This window comes from Tupaia chinensis, unplaced genomic scaffold (assembly GCF_000334495.1).
Source record: "Tupaia chinensis unplaced genomic scaffold, TupChi_1.0 Scaffold000086_1, whole genome shotgun sequence".
Lineage (NCBI taxonomy): Eukaryota > Metazoa > Chordata > Mammalia > Scandentia > Tupaiidae > Tupaia > Tupaia belangeri.
The window spans coordinates 3,916,035-3,937,116 of record NW_006159548.1 but is presented as its reverse complement, the minus strand read 5'-3'; the positions used below and the strand labels follow the sequence as shown (position 1 = coordinate 3,937,116).

The window sequence follows — 21,082 nt, the reverse complement described above, 5'->3', positions numbered from 1 at the left end:
ATTTCTCTCTGTCTCTCTGGCAAGTGCATGTGCCCTTTGGCAATAAAACAATACTACTACTACTAATAATAATAACAAAAATCAGAAAACTTACTTTAGTTAAAATATTACTTTGTCCTTGGCAGTATAACAGGAAAAGTTATTAGCAACATGTGGATAGCTCTATATTCTTAAGGTAAGAGTAGCGAGCTCAGCAACAAGGATACTCAAGACAGAATCATCAAGGTATAAGTTAGGGACTCAAAGAGAGCAGTTGCAGGGTTTCTCTTTCTCTCGCGACCTCATATTTTTGCCCTACTCCTTCTTCTTGGTGCTAATTAAGAAGACTTTATTATGTATTTGAAAATAAATTAAAATGCCAAACTTTCCTTCTATTTTAGCATCCCTAAGTCTTTTAGGTTCTCATCTCTCTTTTTTAGTATAAGTTTTATTGAGATATAATTCACATGTTTTACAATACAGCCATTTAATTCATATTTCTTTTCTTCTAAGAAAAGTCATTTAATTAAACATGTCTGGACTCTGCAAGAGACTAGCCATTTCAGAGCAGTGTATCACTCTCAGGTTCCTACATCAAACAGTTAATGGCTCCAAAAAATAATGTGGACAACTGGCAAACTCTTGCCAAGGACTGGGAATGGCTCATCTTAATATTTTGTAATTCGTTTTATGGGTAGAAAAGTAATAAATCTTAGAAAATTCACTTGAAGAATTCAGAGATTGATAAAGAATCAATATTTATCTATCCTTTACTACCCATCAGTTAGAGTTAACTTCTTTTCTCAAGTTGTATCTTTTAGTACTATTCTGTACGTAAGGGTGGGTGAATGTGTTATGCACATAATCATATTTGAATTTGTAGCATGGATTTAATCTAATTATTTCTCCTAATATAATTTAGTGGGTTGTATAGAATTCCTTTTTATAGACATTATTGATTAAATATTGCCACATTGGGGACCAGCAAATGGTGTAACAGTTATGTCACTGGACTCCCACATAATCGACCACAGTTTGAGTCTTGGACCTAGTGGCTTCAAACTCATGGCAGGTGCATGTGCATGCTTGCCCAAAATCCCAAGAGGAGAATGGAAGAGGAGGGATTGTGGCATGGCCATACCCCATGAGAGGTGATTTCTCGCTTTTTCCCTCTCTCTCTGTCTCGTTGGTGAGTGCACATGCCCTTTGGTAAAAATAGGGAGGATGGAAATGGTGCAATCTCTTCTCCTTAATTTTCTTTCTGGAATGTTGGGCATGCACACACGCATGTCTAGTGTGATTTTTCAAGCCACCAGGTCCAGGACTCAAACCACAGTAGGCCAATGTGGGAGTCCAGTCACCTTAACCACTATGCTATCTGCTGGCCCCCTGCCTTTTTTAAAAAAAGAGAAGTAGTATCTAATCCTTGATTTTAGTTATATTTTAATTTAGAGAGCCCAAACTGATAAAATACTAAGATGGAATCACCTGAATCTGCACATTCAGAGAACTATGACTTGGCTGAATTTTTTTTCCAATCATAGTCATGAAGTCCACATTTGTGCATAGTACTCATTAACTCTCAAGTTTTGTAACAAAGGTAAGTCATTTTAAAATAATCAGTTGTTAGGACCACCAGGTGGCGTGGTGGTTAAGGTGCTGGACTCCCACATGGTTGACCGTGGTTTGAGTCCCAGACCTACCAGCTTTATTTCTCACTTTCCCTCTCTGTCTCTCTCTGGTAAAATTTAAAAACTAAATGAATAAAATTAAGTAAGTAAATATTTTTAAAAACTCACAAAATAAAATAAATAAATAAATAATTCTTTAAAAAAAATAACATTTAAAAAAAGAAAGAAAAAGAACTTAAAACAAGATAAGTACCTAATTAGGCAAAGCAGGAATACATTTGGAGGAAATATGCTTTGGTGAAAGATGAAGAACAGGCCAGAGACCATTTTTTCACTATATAAACTGGTAAAAAGAAAGAACTTTCATAGAAAGTTATCTGAGGAGGCCTACCAGATACACACCAATGCAGTGTTTCCATCCTTCCCACTGCTCTCCTTCAAAACCAAAGTCACACCACAGCAGGTGGTCAAAGGCGCAGTCAGAGTCCCCACAGCACATTTCAAACACTCACTCTGTCCAGAGTATTACGCATGCATTGATGTGTGACATTTTCATCCCTAATTTTTTTAAATTTCATTTTTCTAGATTTTTTTAGATGCATAGATGCTACTATGAAGCCACAACTAATAATGACAGATTATACAGTTAAGGAAATCATGTCACTTTCTGCTAGTCACTACATGTCTGGAAGAGACATTCAGCAATACCACATACTCCCCAAACACCACAGGAATGATGACTTCATCTACAGGAGGGCTTATATTCCTACCCACACTACAAAGTAAAGCAATAGTGTTTTCTAGTCCTTTTATTGAAGATAGTCATCATTTCTCAGTGATTTCTCTGCCTCCTCCCTACCTCACCTCTGAACTCTGCAGGTGCAAGCTCTGAGTCAAGGTGCTGATGCAATGCCATATTAAGCCTTCATGAAGTGGAACAGCCCCAAACAAGGTATTAAAGAAAATCTAAGCCTGAATGGGTCCCAAAGGAATCATGTGCCTCCTGAGGACCTTCCTCACTTTATAGAAGAAGAACTTAAACCAGGGCTGGCAGGTGGTGTGATGGTTGAGCACTGGACTCTTTCATGGCCAACTACCATTTCTCTCATGGCTGACTACATTTTGAGTCCCAGACCTGGCAGCTTGCTTTCTCATCTCCCCTTTCCCCTACCCCCATTTCCCCTGGTAAAATTTAAATAAATAAATAATTCTTTTAAAAAATAATAACATTTTTAAAAAGGAAGAAAAAGAACTTAAGTACTTAACTTCTAAAGAAGGAAGTTTATTCATTCAGCAATGAGTTTTCTGCCCAAGGTACAAGGAATATGAAGATACCTAAGACATAACCCTGAGTTCTGGAGGATACAATACACTGGGGGCAGGGGGTCCCTTCAATGTTGTCCCACTATTAGTTCCTCTATTGTGTCATCATCACATATCTCATCTAGAGCCTTTGTCTTTCTATCCTCCTGCTTCACATTTATTATTTTATACTTCAAAATTCATAACACTATCCTTAAGAGAGAACTTTCTACTTAAAATAAAGGTACTTATGTCATGCCAGATTGGCATGAACATTTAAATTTTGCATATTATAAAGGCATGTTTTATGGTTGATATGCTTTTTTTTACGTAGCTTTTTTACAACTATAAACTACAACTTGATATAACTTCCTACAATGGAAGTCTATTAATAAATTAATACACCTAGAAAGGTAAATTGATTAAAAATATAGTGGAAAAAATACTTTAAGTCTCTTCTTCAGTGTGTCCAAAGAACATTTATCAGAGTTACTTGTTGAAGCAGGTAATAATATTCAAGAAACATATGCAAAAAGGTCAAAGAAACCTTAAAACAAACTTTCAGTCATTTACTGATACACCAAAATATACATATATATATAAAATATATAATGGCTTTAGGCACCAGTATCTTCGTTAGATATGGGTTAGATACTCTAGAAGCAATTCTGTTTTTAATGCAGAGATAAGCATTTACTAGCAAAAGGAAAGAGAATCTTCAGTCCACGCATTTAAACAATGCAGCTATTAAAACATATAGCTCACACCCATAGCATATAGAACTTTAGTTTTCACGTCCTAGTTTGGTATATTTTAATTCACCAAAGACGTATTTCATGTGACTCCAGCAACTCTTTCAAAGATGATAAAGGTTGGGGTTACAAGAGAACAACAAGGATGAAACATCAAAGCTTCAGAAAAATACTAGTTTTTTCTTACACACAGTAATGCTGAAGCAAGAATAGGTGACCTTTCATTGGCAAAGATTGTACAGAGGCAAGAGGCAATGTTGAACTTAACGAATCAACCAATACACTTGAAACATGCCAGAATAGGACTGTTCAATCCACATAGCAAAAAGTATTCTAGATGGGGGCTGACAGGGGCTGGCCCTGTAGCCTACTGGTTAAATCAGCCAGATCCCACATGGCTGAATGCAGTTTGAATCCTAGTCCCAATGACTTGAAAAACACACAGGCACCTACGTATGCCCAAAATTCATACAGCAAGCAGAAATGGAGAAAAGGGGATTGTAGTGTGTCCATGCCCCATTGGGATGCTTTTTCCCTCTGCCTCTCTTTCTCTCTCTAGCAAGCACACATGCTCTGACAATTTGAAACAAAACAAAAAAAGTATTCTAGATGGCTTTAATCCATGTCTCAGTGTCAACTACCACTGATGCTAATGACTTACAATGTGTCACTCCAGGTTAAAGCTCTCTCCCAAACCCCAAATATACTTATCTCAACTCTCTACTAGACTTTTCCACTTGAATATACCATAAATGTCTCAAATCACCAAGTTCAAAAGAAATTCATCCTCTCTTCCTACCTATTCATCTCTACCTCCCCAACCTTGCTTCTTTTCTCTATGCCCTCCTTTGTTAATGGTGACGTCACATGCCCAGCCTCCAAAGCCAGGAAATCTTTCTAGTCTACTTCCTGTTTCTGCTTCTAACTTGCACCTACTCCTGTTTTAATTCAGACCCACATCAGTGCTACCACCAGTACCCTTCCTACCAGATGCTACAAAGTGATCTTTCTAAAATTTAAATATGATCATATTATTCCACTGTTCACAATTATGTCAGGGTTGTCCATGACCTAAATGATACAGTTCAAATCTCTCAATTTAATACATTCTCTGGGTCCTGCCTAAATGTTCAGTTTCACTTTTTACTACTCACAGATATGCACCTGTCATTTTGAAAGAGTTAATATTTTCTTTGATATATGCATAACATTTATCTAAATGCTATGACCTCTAAACTGTGAGTTGAGATCCAGTAAAATCATTTAATCTTCAGAGTCAATAGAACACAGCTATCACTCTCTATCTAGTGATTCTCTCCCTGTCTCTGTTTTTCTACCTTGGTCTCTTTCAATCTGTCTATCAGATGGGCAGATAGATAGATAGATATGTGTGTGTCACACACACACACTCACACACACACACATGTAATACTGCACTAACAAACTGTATTACATTCATTCATTTGGACAAATTTCTCCTCTGCTAGTGTCTGGGCTTCTCAAGAGCTAAAACTATATTTTGTGCACCTTTGTTTTTCAAGCACCTGATACAAGACCTCATGTGTAGTGGTGGCAAAATAAACATCAGTGGAATGAGTGAATGAGCCCACAGGAACATGTATAGATGTATACACTATAGCACTGTTTATAATAGCAATAAATTAGAAACAACATACTCACATATCCATCAACCGAAAATGTACAATCAGTCAATAGAGTAGGATAGTGGTATGAGTATTAGCATGAGCAAATCTCCAAATCATAATGTTAAAAAGAACAAAGCCCACTACAGAAATGTATGCCATGTAAAGACAGAAAATATTCAGATGTGACAAACGTGGGTAGTGATTGTATAGATGCTAACATTATGCTGATGCTTACTTTTGTGCGTATTTTAAATACTTTATAACATAAACCTCTTAAAGACCTAACCATAAAAATATTAAAAAGTAATAAGGACAGAAACACTTCTCAAAAGGGACCCCCACTCCATTCTGTAATATACAATATGTAATCAAAGTAGAATTAAGTTTAAGCAACATATCATTTAATTATTTAAGACACATTTCTCAGGAAATCTGTATTCCCTTACAATGAACAAAGATCTTAGTCTAATTGCTTTTTACAGAAAGAAAATATTTTTGTATAGGGCTATTAATGCTTGCTTTACTCATAACAACTAAATTATGTGTATATGTAGAAAGAACTTCCCAAGAAAAAAATCAACCTCAGCTTATGATGTGCTGATACAACACAGTGGAAACGCTTGGAGATGAAAAGATTATAACATCTATTCAAAAGTTCTTACAAATTGGACAAGTCAAAACAAAACAAAAAAAGCTGTGTGGGGGGGGATGGGGAGGTCTTAGGCAAATGAAGAAAAAAATAAAGCCATGGTCTATCTGTTTCTTAAGCTCAGTTTTGAGGAACGTTTTGCTTATTCGAGGTTTAAATGAGTCAAGAGAAAACTGTGAACATTTGTATATATATTTTTAGTCTATATTACCAAAGTATCAGCAGCTTAAGTAAAAAGACTTTTTGTGCTGAATGGTAACTTTTCCTAATCTTCACTGGAAATGTTAGTCACAGAGACACAACACAAGCAGACTGAAAGGAAGGGCACGTCCCTGCAGACAGATGCCTGTGTGCGAGGCATGCCATTCATGCAGCAGCCTGGGAAGCGGCTACGGTCACCTCCAGTTTATGGCCATTGAAACTGAAGCCATTATGTGTAGTCTTTAGAGTGAAAAGTGAGATTTTAAAAATCCTCCTGGGGCCAGGAGGTGGTGCAGAGGTTAAGGTGACTGGATCCCACATTTCACTTGGACTGTGGTTTGAGTCCCAGATTTCATGGCTTGAAAAATATGCCAGGCATGTGCGCATGCCCAATATCCCAAGAGGAGAATGGAAAAGGGATTGCAGCATGGCTAACCCTCTTGGGATGGGGGAGGACTTTCTCACTCACTTTCCCACTCTATCTTTCTCTCTGTCTTTCTCCAGCAAGCACATATGCCCTACAACAAAACAAAACAAAAATGTACAAACAAAAACACAAATCCTCCTTATTTTGGAGAGTGTGTTTCTCTTATTACAACACACTTCTTTGTCTTCAGGTCCCTTTCCCATTACACCTCAGACTGCCATCTTCTTTTGTGATTTGTAGTAAGAGGCCTATATAATGGGCTTCAACAGTTACATAAATATTTCCTCTGTGTAGGTTAAAGCTATTCATTACACCACAGACTGCCATCTTTTGTGATTTGTAGTAAGAGGCCTATATAATGGGCTTCAACAGTTACATAAATATTTCCTCTGTGTAGGTTAAAGCTATTTAATAACACACATGTAAGGTATAAAATCTGCCTCAATATTATACACATGCACACAGTCTTTGCTAAATACAGGTTTAAGTGTTGCTTTAGTTTGAGAACATAAGTGGCCATTAGCAAGAAAGTAAAGAATTTAATTTTTTTTTTTTTTGGAGAGGTTTTTGCTATAGGCCACTTGCACTTGCCAGAAAGACAGAGAGAAACAGAGAAATAAAGAGTGAGAAATCACCCCCCAGGGGGCATGGCCACACCACAATCCCTTCTCCTCCATTCTACTCTCAGGATGAGCACGTATGCACACATGCCCAGCTTGAGTTTAAGCCACCAGGTCCGGAACTGGAACCGCGGTCGGCTACATGGGAGTCTAGCGACATAGCCATTATGCCAATTGCTGGTCCCTGAAAATAAAGAATTTAAGAACAAGATAATAAATACTGGTGGGCTTTAAAAAGTTCATGAGAAATCCTTATGATGGAAAACTATGCATGGACTTCCAATTTTTTTGGCACCAAAATGAACTTGTACTCTAATTCCATTTCTCATGAACGTTTTGAAGTTCCTTCAAATTATAGGTCCCTTGTGAAATTACTATTAGTATTTACAAATATGTTCACAGTTGTTTGCTGCATTATTTGTAGCAGGAAAAACTAGAAACCAGCAGGCCAGCCTGGTAGTCCAGTGGTGAAGGGAGCAGGAGCCCATATGGCTGATTATGCAATTCAAACCCCAACCTCAGTGTCTTGAAAACCATTCCAGGCACGTGTATATCCCAAATCCTGACAGGATGGGTAAATGTAAGAGAAGAGTTTGCAGCATGACTACATCCACTGAAGGGTTTCTCTGTATCTGACAAGCACACATGCCCCCAAGTAACGTAAAAAGAAAGAAAAATACTTGTAGCCATTTAAACATTTTATAATCAAATAAATAAATAATAGTATGGAGCATTGCATAGAATACTATGGAGTCATTAGACACTATGTTTAGAAAAACCCATATGATGGGGAAACGCGCACAGTGACGCGCACAGTGCAGAGCTACGGAATGCAAGTGTAACAGAATGTACAGTGAGATGATGGTTGAAATGTTCCGATTTACATACAAATACAAAACAGTGGAGGGTTAACATCAAACTGTTAACTATGGTTCACCTTGGCTGGAAGTATGAGTTCATTCCCTCTGCTGCTCATGTTTTCTAGATTTTACAGTGAGGATGCGTGATTACCGTTAATTGAAAAGAAAGCTGATAGTCAAGCTGCTCTCTCATACCCTGGGAAGGCTGTTGCGGATTGGGCAGGCTTTGCCTACTTGGTAACTTAGGCTCTGGGGATGGGTTGAGGTGCCTGAAAAAGGCTAGGGATACAAAAATGAGTTGGTGAAAGAGAAGGGGTGATGGGAATATGGGTAAAGGGCTCTACGAGGGGGGAAACATCCTTTAACCAAGTTCTCCACCGTTCCTAGCTCTTCATGAAGTCAGATGATTTCAAATGAGGAAGAAGAAATACAAGCTCCATCCAGGGAACAACAGAATGGGCAGTTATGAGCAAAGCTGATGTCATCCTGAAGATCCACAAATCTTAAGTAGAAATAAAACCTTTTATAAAGTCGGTCTTGTGTGTATGTTGCTTCTTAGTTAACTTACATTTATGATGGCCAGCCAACTCTGATCCTATTAGTATTAGCTACTATGTAACTTAGTAACCAACTGATGTACTATTTCTAAATTGTTAGTAAATATACATAGGCAAAGGCCTAAAAAGGACTAGTGCATGACATGCTAGCAGAGAACATCAACCGAGTGCACAATGCTAGGCCCTGATTATGTTCGCCGAGCAACCGGCTGGCCTAACAGCACTGTTCACACAAAATCCGTAAAGAGACTGAGGTTTAGAGAGATGGGACCAAGGTTACACAATTTGCAAGTGGCAGAGTTGGGATTTAAGTCCTGAAATTCTTATTTTGGCAAAGGTTGTCCATTTTTTAAAAAAATTTACTCTAGGGCATATGCATTCACCAGAAAGAGACAGAGAGAGAGAAAAAGTGTGTGAGAGAGAATGTGAGAAAGCACCCTCCACGGGGGATGGCCATGCTGCAATCTCTCCTCCATTCTCCTCTCAGGATTTGAGGCACACATGTGCACGAGCCCAGAGTATTTTTTTTTTTAAAAAAAAGAATTATTTTATTTAACTTTATTTATTTATTTATTTTAATTTGACCAGAGAGAGAGGAAGAAAGAGAGAGAAAGCAAGCCACCAGGTCCAGGACTTGAACTGCGGTTGGCCATGTGAGAGTCCAGCACCTTTAACCACCATGCCACCTGCTGGCCCCAGAGCCCAGAGTATTCTTCAAGCCAACAGGTCTTGGTCTTGAACTGCATAGTTGGCCATGTGGAATCCAGCTACCTTAACCTCCACACCACTGGCTGGCCCAATGCTTGCGCATTTACTCTACTCTAGACCACTGAAAGTCGTTGACAGAATTGACATCAATGGCATCACTGGGAAAGAGGGAAAAACTCTAAATGGAAAAGCAGAGACTAGCTAGAGGAGAAAGCTAGAGAAGGAGAACCAGGACATGGGAAGAACAATTGTATTAGTGAAGCTGTGACATGTGCTGTCAGCCACCCCCGAAGGAGCCAGGGATATAAGGTCAAAGTCCCACTCCCAGGTTGCATGCACTGTGCATGGTGGAGCAGGCTACTTCCAAGCCCCACCCTTGGAACTTCACAGCGTAGTGACATTTTGAAAATGACTAACCCAGCTCCAGACAGAGGAAATACACCAGCAGAAAAACTCCATAGGGAACCTAGGATGATGTTTGATGGGAGTGTACCTAACACTTGATATGATGGGTAAAATGGCAAAAGGAAGTTAGCTGGTTCCTTTGTATTTTGGGACCAGTAAGTATGAATATTCCACATTACTGAATTGTGCATTTATCCTATTTTATATTACAGTGTCTGTCATTAAAAGTGTTGCAACAGAGACGCTAGAGTTACGACTGGGAAGGTTCATTCATCCTCCTGGAGGGGATGGCTTAGTGGACAAAACACGGGCTTTCACCACTTGACCCTCCGTATCCAGAGGGCAACCTGCAAGAGGCATTGACTCAGCGGCTCCTATTCTGAATGAAGTTAGTTTCACAGAGTTTACTCAGATGGGTGGAGAGTCCTGTGGACAAGGCCTTAAAAAACCTCGCCTGTCTTGCCTGGGTAATGAATTCCTAGAACATTTACAGACTGAGGACGATCCCCTAGCTCCCTGGAAACATAAGGTATACGTCTTTAACAAGTTCATAGCAAATGCATATTATGAAAACACTATGCATGAATTTCAAAATCATTTTGTACCAAAATAAATTCATGCTTTAATTCTGTTTTCTGTGAACTTTTTTTTTGTTGTTTGGAGAGGTTTTTGTTATAGGGCACGTGTGCTTACCAGAAAGACAGACAGAGACAGAGAAACAGGAAGTATCCCCCCCCCCCCCCCCGGGGGGATGACCATGCCGCAATCCCACATTCTCCTCTCGGGATCTTGGGCACGCACGCACATGCGCCCAGCATGAGTTTAAGCCACCAAGTCCGGGACTCGAACCACAGTCGACTACATGGGAGTCCAGTGATGTAGCCATTACGCTAACTGCTGGTCCCAAACTTTTGAAGTATCCTCATATGAAAGAGCCCAAGAGCTTCTGATACAATCTTAGAACTGATTGCCAGTTCTAGCTGGCTTTCCTGTTTTTATCATTAGCCTTATACAAAACATTTGCACTTGCTCCTAAACAGCTCCTTTCTTAACTGTGTAATACTGTTACTATGCTTTCGATGTCTATAATAGCTTCTTTACTCTTTCCTCACCCTTCTCTTAACTTATTCACCTTAGCAATTATACTCAAACCAGTGCATTTACCCACTGAAGGTAGAACTACTCTTCTATAAACAACTATTCTACATTTATGGTTTTATCAATTACTTCACAATGTCAAAGAATGTTAAGAATGTCTAGTGGGTCCCCCAAAATAATGCTATGCTATATACATTATCCAGTAACTAGAATAATAAAGTCATGTTTTAAGAACATTACACTCTTAAAAATGTATCAGCCAAATTTGTATCAATTTGAAGAAGTCCTTGCCCCAGCTATAGAGTCAGAATCAGTACAGCACACATTATCAGACACCCGCTATATGTCAGATACTGTTCTAAGCACTTCCCTACTAAGGTTAAAATACATCTACCAGGCCTGTCCCTGCAGTAGGCTCATGAAAATGACAGACACTGTAAACAGGTATTAAATGCTATAAACATGGTACGTTAAAGTACCCTAGAAACAGATTATTTCTCTCTATAAACTTAAAGAAGTGGCTTAAGTAGAGACTTGAAGTCTCTTGCTTTTAATTGCATAGTTTGATGGGGTCTTAGGTTCAGCCTAATCTAAATCATGATTTGGGAGACAGATGTTTAAAAGATAAGTGTTACATGGGGGTATTTAAAGATTCATGGAAAAATAGAATTAAAGTATAAATTCATTTGAATGCGAACATCTTTTTAAATCCATAGTGTAGCTTTTTCGTAGTATGCATTTCCCATGAACTTTTTGAAGACCCCCCCCATGTAGTTAAACTTACAAAATTAGTACTATGAGAAACTGGAGGAGTAAGATTAATATTAACACAAACTAGTATTATTCATACTTCAGGATCTGTACACCATGATTTCCTCTTTTTTTTTTTTCTGCAAGCCTGCATCAAGATTTCATCACCACATTCTTCACTTTCATCTCTGAGACATTATCAGTCTTTGTGACACATCACACGCTCCTCCTCCTCCTCTATTTGTCCCGTCTTCTCCTAGATGGGACTGTTTCCATATATGCTGACATTCTCGTTATGACAGCGATCCGGCCCTCCCTGCTCCAGCCTCCTCTGCCATTAGGTCACTATCTCCTTCTTTAATACCCACTGCTAATTGTATTTGTTTACTTCCCACACAGAATGCATGATGTGGTCATTTGCATAATATTTTGTCCCTACTGTTTGGTCATATAGAATTTCTTGTCTACATAAACTTACATTTTCTCTATAATTTCACTGTAATTCAGTAACTTATACATTTTATCTTTAAATTCTTCAAGTGATAATACATGAAATAGAAATGTAACAATCTTAAACTATTGCTTGTAAATTCTCAGATTATCTTTTTTTCTCCCCCAGTCTCTCCTTAACCTAAATATTTATTTCTTCAGGATTGCAAGGCTACATACAAGGCTGTATTCCAGAATGTAGCAAACCTTTGTATCTAGTAAGAGACACTGTCAGGTGAACTACAAGGAGCAGGACTTGTTCTATCTTCCCTCAAAATGTCTTCGGGCCAGGATTAGGATGGAATGAGTGAGTGTGCATTTGACTTGGCTGTTTAAAATAGCTTCTCACTTGACTGGTGCCCTCTGGCGGTAAGGTGACACCTCCAGAGAATATCAGTGTTTCAAGATTATCCACTTGCCATTTGTCATGAGAATAAAACAAAACATGAGCATGAATGCATGCTGAGAGATTATGTTCCATGAGAAGAAAATAGTCATTCAATATTATAACTGATAAATTAGAACTAAGGGCAATTGTGAAATACTGTTTACAAGTTAACATTGGGGTCAAATAACCTTTTAAAGATAATATGATATACATTTCATTCTGTCAAAGGCTAGAAATGGACAAAGATGACCACTCACATTCATCACTACTGACCCAATTCTGACTCTTGTATGCGAATACAGCATTTCTAACAAGATGTCAATATAATATCTGTCTCCCTGAAGACATCAGTACTGCGGCAGTATTCTATTCCACTTACTGTTGACCTATGATCTGGAAATGCTTATTGCCTTTATAAGCATGTCTTGTTTCTGTCCATCCAGCTCAATATCTTACATTTGATATTACCTGAATATGATTTCTCAAGAAATAGGAAGTGTGGCTAGCTGTACCAGCTCACTAATGATTTCAAGGAAAAAGACCATTTCTACTTAATCTGGGGAGCAAATTACTGCTCCTGGAGTTTTCACAGATATATTCTGGGTTCCCAAAAAATGGTCTATAAGAATAGGAAATTGAGGGGCTATCAGATGGTGTAGCGGTTATGTTGCTGGATTCCCACATGGCCAACTGCAGTTCAAGTCCCAGAACTGATGGTTTCAAAATCACACCATGCACGTGTACATGTGTGCCCAAGATCCCAGGAGGAGAATGGAGGAGGAGGGATAGTGGCATGGCCATCCTTCCTGTAGGGTGATTTCTCACTTTCCCTCTCACTGTCTCTGTCTCTGTCTGATGAGTCCACACACCCAAAGGCTAAAACACACACACACACACACACACACACACACACACGAATTAAACTTGATCAAAATTAATTTAAACTATCATTGTTCTCATCATCAAACTTGATTTTTTCTGGAACTTTCACTTCCCCTTAATAGTTTGTAAATACTCACCAACTCAAGTTTAAAGTCTAGAAATTGCCTATAACATCTAATTGATGAGCAAAATGGAAAGGGTCTTGCATAAACCAAGAAGAGCAACAACTGTCCACAGTGTAAGTTCACCAATGGCAAGAGGAAAAGTGGAATAAAGGCCAGAATCATCTTTGACTATAAAGCAAGTTAGTGAAAATCTACATCCACTAAATGAAATTGCAGTAATTTTTCTGTTTCTGCTCTTGCTCTTCTAACATCCATTCTCCTTGATACAATCTGAAAAGCACAAGTGAGACCATGTTGATCTCCTGCTCTCCTCCATTCTCGGCCTCCATCAAAGTTCTCACCAAGGCCCGCAAGATCCTAGATATGCTAACCCTGGCTATCTTCTCGATAACATTTCCTGCCAGTATTCTCCTAACTTACTTATGTTTAATTAAAAACAGAATCGGATTTCAATTTTCGCTATAGAGTGCAGACAACTGGTATTTATTGAGTGGGGACATATAGTCTGTCATTTATAGTCTGACTTGTTTTGCTTAGCATTAAGTCTTCCGTATTCATCCATTTTGAATCAAATGTCAGGGTTTCATTGTTTTTTATGCCTGAGTAGTATTCTGTTCAGTACATACACTGCATGTTTTTTTGGAAGGCAACCATAGATACTAGAGATGGTAAGGATGGGGTAATATGGAGATGGGTAACAGATGGAGGGAGAAAGGGAAAAGGGGTGGAAAAGAAGTACATTTAATTGACAAAAAAGAAAAACAAAAGCTTTTTGCTGTTGACAATGTGTATAGTAATGTCTTTGTCTTGGCTGATATGCATGGTATTTGTGCTGAAAAAAGAAATACATACTGTAAAGATATATGTGATTAAATATAAATTAATTTTTTTACATTAAAAAAAGAATAAAAGGACAAGGGTATATAGATATTCCTTGTGGATTTATTTCAAACAACAAAAAAAAAGTTTACTAAATGTTTATTTGGTTAAAAGGACAAGGATATATAGATGTTCCTTGTAGATTTATTTCAAACAATAAAAAAAAAAGTTTACTAAATGTTTATTTGGTTAAATAAAATATGGTGTAACCATCCCAAAAAAATCAGAATTAGAATCAGAATAACATAATAAATTCTCAAATATCTATGTTCTAGAACATGCCAAGCATGCTTCTCTCTAAGGACTTCTCTATTTGCTATCTACCATTTGGAATGTTCTTCTCCTAGATGTTTCCTTGATGCATTTCTTCATCTCATACAAACCTGCACCAGTGTCTCTGCAGGAAACAGAATCCATCTTGGATCATCTTATGAAGAGAAATTAATGAAGAAACGTTTTCAAAGGTAATCGTTAAGGCAGCTAGGGATTAGAAACAAGAGTAAGCTTAAACCATCGCTAGACCTGAGGAAGGAAAGGTAAGAAACAGTGCTAGTGCAGCCAGTGAGATTCAGAGCTGCAGCGGTGCGATGTGGGGGAACGGGAGGTTGACTCTCTAGTAGAAGTCATCCACAAAGCAGGAAATAGGAATAGGAGATAAAAAGAAACAGTGCTACTGCAGCCAGTGAGATTCAGAGCTGCAGCGGTGCGATGTGGGGGAACGGGAGGTTGACTCTCTAGTAGAAGTCATCCACAAAGCAGGAAATAGGAATAGGAGATAAAAAGGAGGGGTAGAAGCAGAAGAGAATAGAAAGGAGAATACTCTGACTTAACCTTTCCCTTTTTCTCCCTTGGAGCCCCTCTGCTACCAAATCCTGGTTGGAGCTAGTGATAGAGAACCAGAGGCAAGACTGTCATTAGTCAGCCTCCCTGGGCCAGAGCCAGGCAGGGAAGAGCAGAGGTTGGGTCTGGAGGACAAATGTAAAATGACTAGACAAGGACACTACTCACCTCTCAATACCTCCCAAATAGGTCACCTCTCCAAAAAGATCATCAAGGATCAGTCTAAAATGACACCCCATGCATACTCTATTCCTTCACCAAACTTTATTATACCATCATCATCATTATTACCTGACATTACATTGCATGCTTTGTTTCTTTGCTATCCATCACACTAAAATATAAGCTTTAGAAAAGCAGGGATTTTGTCACATTTATTCACTACTATATCCCTACAATTCTAAAATAGCTCCTTCAGCATAGTAAGAGTTCAATGTTTACTGGAATGGATGAATGAATTTAATACTCCCTTAGTTATTCAAAAGTATTTGTGCTTAATTAAAATCAGAATGATATGATAATCTCTCAAATGTCTGTAAATAAATTATCTCTGCACAGTCCCTCTGGACTCTAATCCTTTCTATGCTCTAAAATAGCTTTCTCATTAACTTACCCTGTAGAATAACATGAATTCAAATAAATTTGATCCTTGTTTTATAGTGTTGATATACATATATGCCTATACAATATATTTTTTAAGAATTATTTATTTATTTAATTACATTTGTCATTATTATTTTTTAATTTGACCAGAGAGAGAAAGGGAGAGTAAGAAAGCAAGCCACTAGGTCCAGGACTTGAACTGCGGTTGGCCATGTGGGAATCCAGCGCCTTTAACTACCATGCCACTTGCTCACCCCCACCAATATATTTTATAAAGCTTTCTTTCATATATTAAAATAGAGACCAATGAGCCCAGCCGTGGTGGTACACGCTACTAAGACATGTGCAGGCTGGGACCTCTGGGACGCCTGGGTTTAATTCTGGTCCAATCTAAAGGCTGGGGGACAGGGAGTGTGACTGTAATCCCAGTGATGACTTTGGAAGACTGAGGCAGGAGGATCCCAAGATTGAGGCTGATATAGTGGGACCCTATCTAAGAGGGCTGGGCACAATGGCACGCACATGTGGTCCCAGCTATTATAGGATGGGACCACAGGATGTTCACAACAAAAGACCCTGTCATACACACCCCCACACACATGGAATCTGAGAATTGTAGGAAATATCAAAATTCAATGAGGCCAACCTTGAACTCAACACATGGACATTGTCTGTGCTGGTCTTAAATGGTAGGGAGTGAAGAAGGAAAATGTAATACCTTCTCCAGAGAACATGTTTCTCCTTAAAGTCTAGACTTCAGAACATCATTCTTCAGCATGGGTGGGACTGTGAACATAATGGTTGTCTATCTCTTCCTCTCTAGACATTATATTTTCTTTTCTTTCTTTCTTTTTTTTTTGAGAGGTTTTTGCTATAGGGCATGCACGCTCACCAGCAAGACAGAGACAGAGAGATAGAAAAAGAAAAATCACCCCCCAGGAGATGGCCACACCACAATCCCTTCTCCTCCATCCTGCTCTTGGGATCTTGGGCATGCACGCACACACGCATACACACCTGGTGTGAGTTTAAGCCACTATGTCCAGGACTCAAACTTCAATCAACTACATGGGAGTCCAGCGACACAGCGATTACACCAACTGCTGGTCCCACTAGACATTCTATTTTCATTAACAAAGCTTGAAAGTAGAAGTTTTCTTTTTTTGAATGATTTTATTTATTTCAACTGCTGGTCCCACTAGATATTCTATTTTCATTAACACAGCTTGAAAGTAGTTTTCTTTTTTTGAATGATTTTATTTATTTATTTATTATTTATCTTTTAATTTGATCAGAGAAAGACAGAGAGAGAGAGAGAAAATAAGTGAGACAACAAGCCGCCAGGTCCAGGACTCAAACCACAGTCAGCCATATGGGAGTCCAGTGCCTTTAACCTCTTAACCAGAACGCCACCTGCCATGCTGAAAGTAGAAGTTTTATTATTTCTCCACAGCTTCACTACATTGACCCTCACTGAACTTTTTCTGCAAATGCTTAGTCATGTTTGCCATACCAAGTGACAAAATGCACAGTTGTTCTTGTACTTAACCTGTCATTGCCAAGGCTGGGTTTTCCATAATGAGGTCATAAATGCAAACATAAGCACAATGGACCAATATTATGATTGCCAAGAGGCAGAATCCAGTAGACAGAAATTAGTCATATCCATACCTAACTTTCCAAAGAAGCTTTCTTTCAAACATGTCAGCAATTAGAGCAGGAATTACTCTGCAGATGACATTCCATCAAGTAACAGTCACTAAGGACTCACCTGCAGCTACTATGATAACATCTGCCAACTGAGTATGGATCTTCAATTGTTCTTTGGGGGTATATCTGTGCGCTATTGTCACAGTTGCATCACCTGGAATACAGAAGAACTTCCATTAATGATTACTAAGCTTTTTCAAATATTGCTAATGCTTTAAATGTCAGTCACTTTCTATGAGCAGGAAAGTTGCTTTGGCATGACTAAATCACTTTAAAGGCAAAAGCTACATTAGGAAATTTAGAACCAAAATACTATACCCTTAACTGAATGAGGGGAAAACCAAACCAGGCTTAATGAAATTAAGTGCTGACTGTCATAGGAGAGCTGAGTAGGATCCTAGAAAGTGGATTTGAAAATCCTCTACTGACTGGTTAATGTACTGGTGCAGGGGACACTCACTGGCTTGATAATGACAGATATTGAAAACAAGATAAGTACATTAACAATGAGATGTATTGTGGAAGTACAGGTGAGAGATTAATTCTGCCTTGAGGACTGTCAAGGAAGGGTTCCTAATGGAGGTGTTATAATTTTTAGGTCTTGAAGCATGAGCAGCACATACTGAGGGAGAGAAAAGGAATTCCAAACTGAAAATAAAGAAGAAAAAAATCAAACCAACTTTAAAATACGTGTTTAGGCAATAGTGAAGAATTCTAGGATGACAGGAAGTTTTCACATGAAAATAATGGAGTGATGGATGAATAAAAGAGATAAGAAACTTCAGATATTTCAGGGTTAAAGTGTGATTCAAAGAACAGGAGTTTGAGAAAGGTGGCAATGAAGCAAGTCAAGAGAAAGACTTCTGGTAAGAATGTGTGAGACATTATCTTCTCTCTTCTCATGGAAGAGGTACAAATGTTACACCATTAGGAATATCAACAAAAGCTACACAATCTCTATTTTTAGGAAACCCAGAAAGCATATTTTCCACAGCCTTCAAAAATACATAAGAATCATCAAAAGCAACAGCTAGCAGCTACTATACCAAACAGGGAGAAAGTTAGCAAAGAAACAGAGTGACAAGATGTTCAGTAGTGGCAGGTCTCTGGAAATGGCATGAAAATATACTTTGTGAAGGTTAAGGGTTCACTCCAAAATACGAAAAATATACCTTTCGTAAAGAATAGGAATAAAAGAAGATGGGCCTTTGGACCCAGTATAGTTCATTTTGGTAATCCCACAAAGGCCCACATAAAAAAGCCATTTCAACAGCAATTGGTCTGACTGAAAACAGTGAAGGAAGACTCAAAAGGCTGCCCAACACCTTCTTGCCTAACCCTCAGCAGTACTCTGCAAATAGCAGATCTAGGAATATCCAATCCAACTCATTCAATGAAGAGTAAAAAAAAAAAAATAGGATTTGACACAGCATCACTGAAAGGACACTATATAAGGGCTAGCTCAGGAAAATTTGGTGGGTGAAAGAACTATTCTCTAGTTATCTGACACATGAAAATGCACTTGTCTAAAATGATAGAAATATGTACATATCAGAAAGTATGTATTTTTATTATAGGCAACTTTTAAATAGGTATTTTTAATATATTTTTTAATTTCAATAAAAGCAGTTTTAGTTTTAATAAATCAAAGAAATGCTAAGGAACTTTGCTTAAACCTTAAAGCTAGGAAACAAGTTAGGATTCTGTTCGAATAGTAGGTACATGAACCTATCAGCAGCTCAAGACAGAATGAAAATCCTTAAAACTGGAAAACAAAACCTAGAAGAAAATCAGCAATGTTTGAGTCAAAAGTCATAAAATTCTATTTTACCAGTTCAGTCTCATATACTTTATCTGCTGCTGTAGTTTGATCTACCCGATTAAATTCTAGGATTTAATATTCAATTCCAGACTTGTCCCTATGATTATGTTGGACATTTTCTTAGTTTTTGAACTCTCATTTCTGTGTGTCTGTATTTAATTTTCTTAATATAGCACTCCCTTGAGAACTTCTTGATGATATGGTCTGGTGTTGGTAAATTCTTTCAGGTTTTGTGTTTCTGAGAATGTTCTTGTCTTTTCTTCCCATATGAAGGATAATCTTGCCAGGTACAGTATTCTTGGATGAAATTGCTTTTCCCTTAACACTTTGAATATATTTTCCCATTCTTTCCTCACTCACATTGTTTCCAATGAGAGATCTGCTGTTAGCCTGATGGGATATCCTTTGTGGGTAACTTGCCATTTCTCTCTTACCAATCTTAGTATCTTGTCTTTGTCTGTGGTTTTGGTTAATCTGGCTATAATGTGTCTTGGAGAAAATCTTCTTGCATTGATTCTATTTGGGGTCCTTTGTACTGCTTGAATCTGGATCTTTGAATGCCTCTCTAGGTTTGGAAAGTTTTCTTCCAGGATTTCATGGAATAGATTATCAATGCCCTTATCTCTTCACCTTCTGGGATACCAATTACACGGATGTTTGGACATTGATCCTATCTAGTATTTCTCATGTATTATTCTCATTTTTTGGACTATTATCTCAGTCTTCATGGTGGATTTTTCTAGGCCAGCAATTCTATCTTCTACCTCTGAGATTTGATTTTCTGTATGATTTAGTCTGCTTTTAATACTTTCAAGGGAGGTTTTGACTTCCTGTATTATAGCCTTCATCTCTAACAGGTATATTTGATTCTTTTTTTTTAATCATGCATATTTCCTCTTTTAGATCTTGCAATAATTTCCTCACCTCCTGAAACTCACCAGATACTTTCTCCTGCCTCTTCTGCAGTTCACTGTCTCTCTTCTCTTCCATCTCTGTTAGTTTTGTCATTATGAATATTCTAAATTTTTTATTGGACATTTCCACAGGTTTCATCATACTGTCTGAGGATGAAGAGAAGTTATTATTTTCCTTGGAGGAGTGGAATTTTCTTGTTTTCCCACAATTCTTGTGACCCTGCTGTGATTTCTAGTCATCTGATGGATGGTGCATTTCTTCCTAATTCTTTATGTTCAATCTGAGCATTCAGAGGCGTGGAGAAGGAAGAGATCTGCAAACTCTCTTCCATTCCATTTTCACTCTTTTTGCATTAGATTCAGTGGGAATAGAGAAATATTCTGACCCTAATCATATTCAGATGTTTGGAAGCTGTTCACTTGGACTAGAAATGAATCTAGAGTAAGAAGTCTCAGCAGAAAAGCTTCATTTTGGGGCAAGGAAATCAATATTTCAGAGCTGAAGTTCAGCATCTATCTCAGGATCTATCTGCAATTGTTTTAAAAGTAAATACAAGAATACACTTAAAAAGTGACAGGACTGGGAACAGCAGACAGTGTAATGGCTACGTCACTGGACTCCCACGTAGTCAACTGCGATTCGAGTTCTGGACCTGGGGCTTAAAACTCACGCCAGGGGACCAACAGATAGCAAAATGGTTACATCCTTGGATTGCCTTGTAGTCTACCACAGTTCAAATCCCAGATCAGGTGGCTTAAACTCATGCTGGGTGTGCGTGTGCATGCATGCATGCCCAAGATCCAGAAAGGAGAATGGAGGAAAAGGGATCGTGGCGTAGCCATCC

The 21,082-nt window shown here is 38.3% G+C and overlaps 1 protein-coding gene across 4 annotated transcripts in view; it reads right to left on the bottom strand.

The window, feature by feature from the left end:
• The window catches only part of MTHFD2L (methylenetetrahydrofolate dehydrogenase (NADP+ dependent) 2 like), a 115,597-nt gene that overhangs the window by 60,353 nt on the left and 34,162 nt on the right, over positions 1–21,082 (bottom strand). For 3 of the 4 annotated variants that reach the window (XM_027769740.1, XM_027769739.1, XM_027769738.1), the window contains exon 6: positions 17,563–17,655. In XM_027769740.1, the coding sequence (XP_027625541.1) occupies positions 17,563–17,655 (93 nt within the window). Of the gene's footprint in view, positions 1–17,122; positions 17,213–17,562; positions 17,656–21,082 lie in introns of those variants that run through there. The other variant, XM_027769741.1, reaches the window with a different exon arrangement.